This window comes from Quercus suber, unplaced genomic scaffold (assembly GCF_002906115.3).
Source record: "Quercus suber isolate HL8 unplaced genomic scaffold, Cork oak 2.0 scaffold_170, whole genome shotgun sequence".
Classification (NCBI taxonomy): Eukaryota; Viridiplantae; Streptophyta; class Magnoliopsida; order Fagales; family Fagaceae; genus Quercus; species Quercus suber.
The window spans coordinates 412,939-418,638 of NW_027069630.1; the positions used below are offsets into that span (position 1 = coordinate 412,939).

Below are 5,700 nucleotides of genomic sequence, written 5' to 3' on the forward strand. Positions count from 1 at the left end.
CGACCTGGTAGCACTCCCGAGCTAAAACTTGATCTCATTTTACTTCACCTACCCCGTTCTCTGTTGGAAATTTTATCTTCAGGCAGTAGGTTGACGTGGATGATTTCCACTTGTTGAGCGCTGGTCTTCCAATGATTACATTGTAGGTCGAGGGACAATCTACTACCAAGAAGTCCAGATGACAGGTTAATTGCCTCGGGTAGGTTCCCATTGTCACCGTCAACGTCACTATGCCCTTGGAGTATACCCTATCACCACTGAAGCTGACGAAGGGAGAATCAAACGGACGCAGTCTCTTTGGATCTAGCTTCAATTGTTGGAACGCAGGGAAGTAGATGATATCAGCGGAGCTACCATTGTCCACGAGGATCCTTTTTGTATTAAATCCTTCTATGGTAAGCACTATGACCAGGGGGTCATTGTGAGGCTGCTTCACTCCCCTAGCATCTCCTTCGTTAAAAATCATGTCCTGATCGGTTCGTCTATGCTTTAACGGGGGTGTCATGTGAACGTTGTTCACCTGTCGTTGATATGCTTTCTTAAGGGACTTGAATGATCCTCCTGTGATGGGTCCCCCTACGATCGTCTGTATTTCCCCTATCAAATTTTGGGGAGCTTCCATTCCAGAATCTACAGTACTCCCCTTTCTTCACAAACTTCTGAAACTTCCCCTTTTGTATCAACTCCTCTATCTGCTCTTTGAGGTCTTGACAATCTTCGGTGTAATGGCCGTGGTCCTTGTGAAATTGGCAGTACTTATTCTTATCACGGACATTAGGAGATGAATGCAATGGTCGCGGCCATTTAAGGTAATGCTCGTCCTTAATCTGCGTTAAAATTTTGTCAACAGGCATAATTAAAGGGGTAAATTTTACCGTTTGCAATCCCTTATCGTCCTTCCTCCTGATCCCATCATTGGTCCGATGACTCGGGCGCTCCCGCTTTTGCCCTTTACGATCGTCATCTTTCCTTTCTTTGTCCCTTGGTCTCCTTGCACCCCGGATGGCTGCTAACGCGTCTTCAGCTTTCATGTACTTCTGTGCCTTCAGGAGCATCTCGGCCATCGTCTTTGGGGGATTCTTCGCCAGTGATGCAACGAACTCCCTAGATCTGAGTCCTGCTTTGAAGGTAGTCAGTTGTACCTTGTCGTCAGCTTCATCCACCTCCAGGGTTTCCCTAGTGAAACGTTTCACGTACGACCTCAGGGTTTCCTTTTCTGCTTGTTTGATGGTGAGTAAGTGGTCAGTTGGCCTCTTCGGACGTTGTCCTCCAATGAAGTGACGCAAGAAAGCGTTGCTCAACTGTTTGAAGTTGTCAATGGATGAGGTTGACAGCTTGGTGAACCATTCCCTTGCAGCTCTTTTAAAGGTGGTAGGAAAGGAACGGCACAATATCTCATCTGGGCGCTGCTGAAGCCCTAATGTTGTTTTGAAGGTGTTGAGGTGATCCTGAGGATCCTTGAGCCCGTTAAACGGTTCAAGTTGTGGCAACCGAAATTTCGAAGGTACTGGGCACCCTAAGACTGCCGCTGTGAAGGGCGAATCTGTTGCCCTAACCAACCTACCCACACTTTGGTCCGTCTTTTCTCTGATGGCGCTTCTTAGTTCATCCATCTCCTTCCTCATCTCTTAAAGGAAATCTGAATTCTGTTCTGCTGGAGTAGTAGGTCTCGGGTGATCACTCCTCCTATGGCTATTTCCCTCGTCCTCAGTGTTGTTTTTGGACCGATTCTCCTCTTGTTGAAGTCGTAGTCTCATTTCCTGATTTTCCTTAGTGAGCTCTTCGACGGTAGCTGCGAGAGCCTGAACTTGCTGAGCTAAGGTTGCAGAATCTTGATGGGACTCCATCTAAAGGTAGTAATTAATTGGAAACTACTTTTTCGAACTTGAACACGAAAATTGCGTCCCCACAGACGGCGCCAAACTGATGAAGTGTAAGTTCGTCAGTCGAGGTAGTCAGATGGAAATACCCTTCTGCCTGCATGAGAATGCTTTCCAAAGGTGGTCACCGGTGTGGTGCCTGCCACAGCGCCTCCGATGCCAAAGTCAGTATATCAATAAAGATGTAATATCTCAAGATAAAAAGAATCGCTATCTGTGTTTCATTGTGTGTACCTTCTACTTGGCGATGTCTTTTATATACATTCTTAGAGCTCCTAGCCGTTGGAGCAGTTATGGGGGTCTAAATGCCCCTAGGAGTAACGCTTGGTGTTGTGTAATGGCCCTTAATGTGTTCCAACGGCTCGCACAGTTGGCCTCGTAACCGTCTTGCATTGAATGGTGGACCTTGTCTTCGTCAGTGATGTGGGAGTGTTGACTCGTCTAGATAAGTTTGTCAATGTTGTTAACTTCGTCTGCGGGAGGTGATTGTGTCATCCCCGTCACAATCCATGCATTCATGCAGGTAAGTGCCCTAAATCCCTCTTCTAACTGGTTGTTTACTGTGGTATACGCTAGGCCTGATCTCCAATCCCACCTTAACCTTTGGGATGACCTCACCACCTTTGCCAACTCTCACTCTCTTCTGTGGGTGCTTGCTGGCGACTTTAATGAAACCCTCACCTGCCATGAGGGTCTCAATAACTCTCCGCCTAACTGTAGACGTATGTCCATCTTCAATGACTTTATTAATAATTACAACTTACTCAACCTTGGCTTCAGTGGTCCTAAATTCACTTGGACCAACAAGAGAGATATTGGTTTAGTGATGAAACATCTCGATCAAGTTTTCTCAAACCCTCAATGGAACCTGCTCTTCAACAATGCTGAAGTTGTGCACCTACCTCAGACATCCTCTGACCACCACCCTCTTCTCTTTAGCACTACCCCTCCCCCCCTCACAACCACTCAACCTTAAACCCTTCCACCTTGAAACCTTGTGGTTCAATGACCCAACCTTCCCAACCATCATTCAAAACTTTTGGAACAACCATCCCCACAACATTACCTCAGCCATGCAAGACTTCATTGACCGAGTCAAGACTTGGAACACCAATACCTTTGGCAATATCTTCCATAGGAAAAAGAGTCTTTTTACCCCTCTCAATGGCATCCAAAAGTCTCTCTACCAAAACCACAGTACTTTCCTTGCGAATCTCGAAAAGGAACTTCTAACCAAATATCACCACACCCTCCACCTCGAAGAAGAATTTTGGGCCCTAAAGTCTCGCATTGAGTGGACATTGCTTAGGGACCAAAACATAAATTTCTTCCACCTTACAACTATGCGTAGAAGACAACACAATAAAATTTGGTCTCTCAAAGATTCAGTCGGAAACTGGACCTACACCTCATCTGAGATAAAATCCATGATTTCCACGCACTTCACCTCCTTATACACCACTGACATGGACAAAGCCTCCTTGCTACCTATTTCATTAGACAACCTCTACCCCCTCACTTGCAATGATCACACCACTCTCATCGCTATGGTGACTGATCTTGACATCAAAAATGCAATTTTCTCCTTCAAGCCCTACAAAGCGTCGGGACCCGATGATTTCCACCCAATATTTTTCCAGCGTTTTTGGAACGTTGTTGGCCCCACGGTCACTTCCTTCATCAAAGAAATCTTTAGCTCAAAGAAGGTTCTCGACACCCTCAACTCGACCCTTATCTGCCTCATTCCCAAAAATAACAAACCGGAGACAGTGCACCAGCTACGCCCGATCAGTTTGCGCAACACCCTATACAAAACCATTACAAAAGTCCTGGTTTGACGCCTTAAACCACTCCTTCCCGACCTTATTCATCCCTTCCAAGGTAGCTTCATACCGGGTAGGAAGGCGAGCGATAATGTTGTCCTAACTCAAGAGATAATTCACACAATGCCAACATCCAAAAGCAAGCAAGGTTACATGGCCTTTAAGATTGATTTAGAGAAAGCTTTCGATAGGCTTGAGTGGGGGTTCAATTATCATGTGCTAAACTGGTTCAACTTCCCTAAAGATTGGATTTATCTCATCATGTCTTGCATCTCCTCATCCACCTTCTCTATCCCTGTCAATGGCAAATCGCTCGACCCTTTCCTCCCCTCACGCGGCATCCGACAGGGAGACCCCCTCTCCCCATACATTTTCATTCTTTGCATGGAATAGCTTGCTTGCCTTATTCTCTCCGAAGTCTCTCTCAGCAACTGATCTGGCTTTAAAACTTCTAGAGACGGGCCCTCCTTTTTGCACCTCTTTTTCGCCGATGATCTTATTCTCTTCGCCAAAGCTACTAAAAATAATTGCCTCGCCGTTCAGAGAGTTCTCAACATCTTCTGCAACTCCTCTAAGCCAAAAAGTGAATCTCGGAAAATGAAAAATTTTCTTTTCTCCTTTCACCAAGGACGACAACATCAACTCCATGGATTTTAGGAAATATCTAGGAGTGCCTATCACCATTGATGGTCGGAACAAGCATGCTTTCGACTTCATCTTAGATAAAGTCCGTGCGAGACTATCAGGATGGAAAGCGAAGTCTCTTTCCCTGGCTAGCCGTATGACCCTCATCGCTTCAGTCACCTCCTCCGTGCCTATTCACCTAATGCAATGCAATCTCTTGCCTTCAAGGATTTGCACTGAGCTTGATAGGCTGAATCGAAATTTTTTATGGGGTGACTTATCCACAAAGAAAAAGCTTCATGCAATAAATTGGGACGTTGTGACCAAGCCCGAGCACTTGGGAGGTCTCGGGCTCAAGAAGAGCTTTCCTCAAAACAAAAGCCTGCTTGCAAAACGGGCCTGGGCCATGCACACCAATGAAAACACTACTTGGGCTGATACCTTGCGAAAAAAATACTTAACCTCCAACACAGCCAAGCGCAAATCCACCATTTGGAACAACATTCAAAAATCTGAACCCATATGTAAATTAGGCACTAGGTGGCTGATTCGAAATGACCATTCCGTCAAATTTTGGCACGATAATTGGACGAGACACGGCCCGCTCCGCATCCTCTTACGGGGTCCCCTCCATGCTAGTGACTTGCACCTAAAAGTCAAGGACACGTGGGATGCAAATGGCAACTAGGATTTCTCAACTCTCCCTTTCGTCCTCCCATCTCACCTCTAAGATAGTATTCACGCTACTCCCAAGCCATTTCACTTCTCCCTCAAAGATCTCCCCTTTTAGAATTCCTCTCCTAGTGGCTAATTCAACCTTCGTTCAACTTATCTCCTCGCCTTCGGGCTCGCCCATGCTCCCATTGCCCGTCCATGGAAACGGCTCTGGACGACCCCTACAATCCCAAGAGTCAAGACTTTCCTCTGGCTCGCCTGTCATGATCGTCTCTCAACCAAAGCCCACCTTTTTAAATAGCACATCCTCCCCGAAACAGCTTGCCCTCTCTGACCCTCAGAAGTTGAAACCACACTCCATGTTCTTCGTGACTGCCCCACTGTCCAACCCATCTGGCATAAGCTTGCAAAACAGAACCTTCCACCTGATTTCTTTAATCTCGACCTCCTCGACTGGATCAAGATTATATCTACCTCAACATCCAACACTTTGCTCTTTCCCCAGGTCCCATGGAACTACTCCTTTCCTCTCGCCGTGTGGTCCATTTGGTCAACTCGGAACAAACTTGTCATGGAGGAGCAACTTTTTGTGATCCAGCTCATCCTTAAAGAAATTAAAGCCCTCAGCCTCGATACTTTCCACATCCTCCCAGCTCAAAATCCTCCTGTAAAAAATGTTGTGGTTAACATGGGTTGGA

At 46.2% G+C, this 5,700-nt stretch overlaps 1 protein-coding gene across 1 annotated transcript; it reads right to left on the bottom strand.

Moving 5' to 3' along the window:
* Nucleotides 1-539: 539 nt before the first annotated feature.
* LOC112012667 (uncharacterized) lies at nucleotides 540-1,625 on the bottom strand. Its single transcript, XM_024045051.1, has one exon. The coding sequence runs from the start codon at nucleotides 1,623-1,625 to the stop codon at nucleotides 540-542; it is 1,086 nt and encodes a 361-aa protein (XP_023900819.1).
* Between the last annotated feature and the right edge of the window lie 4,075 nt (nucleotides 1,626-5,700).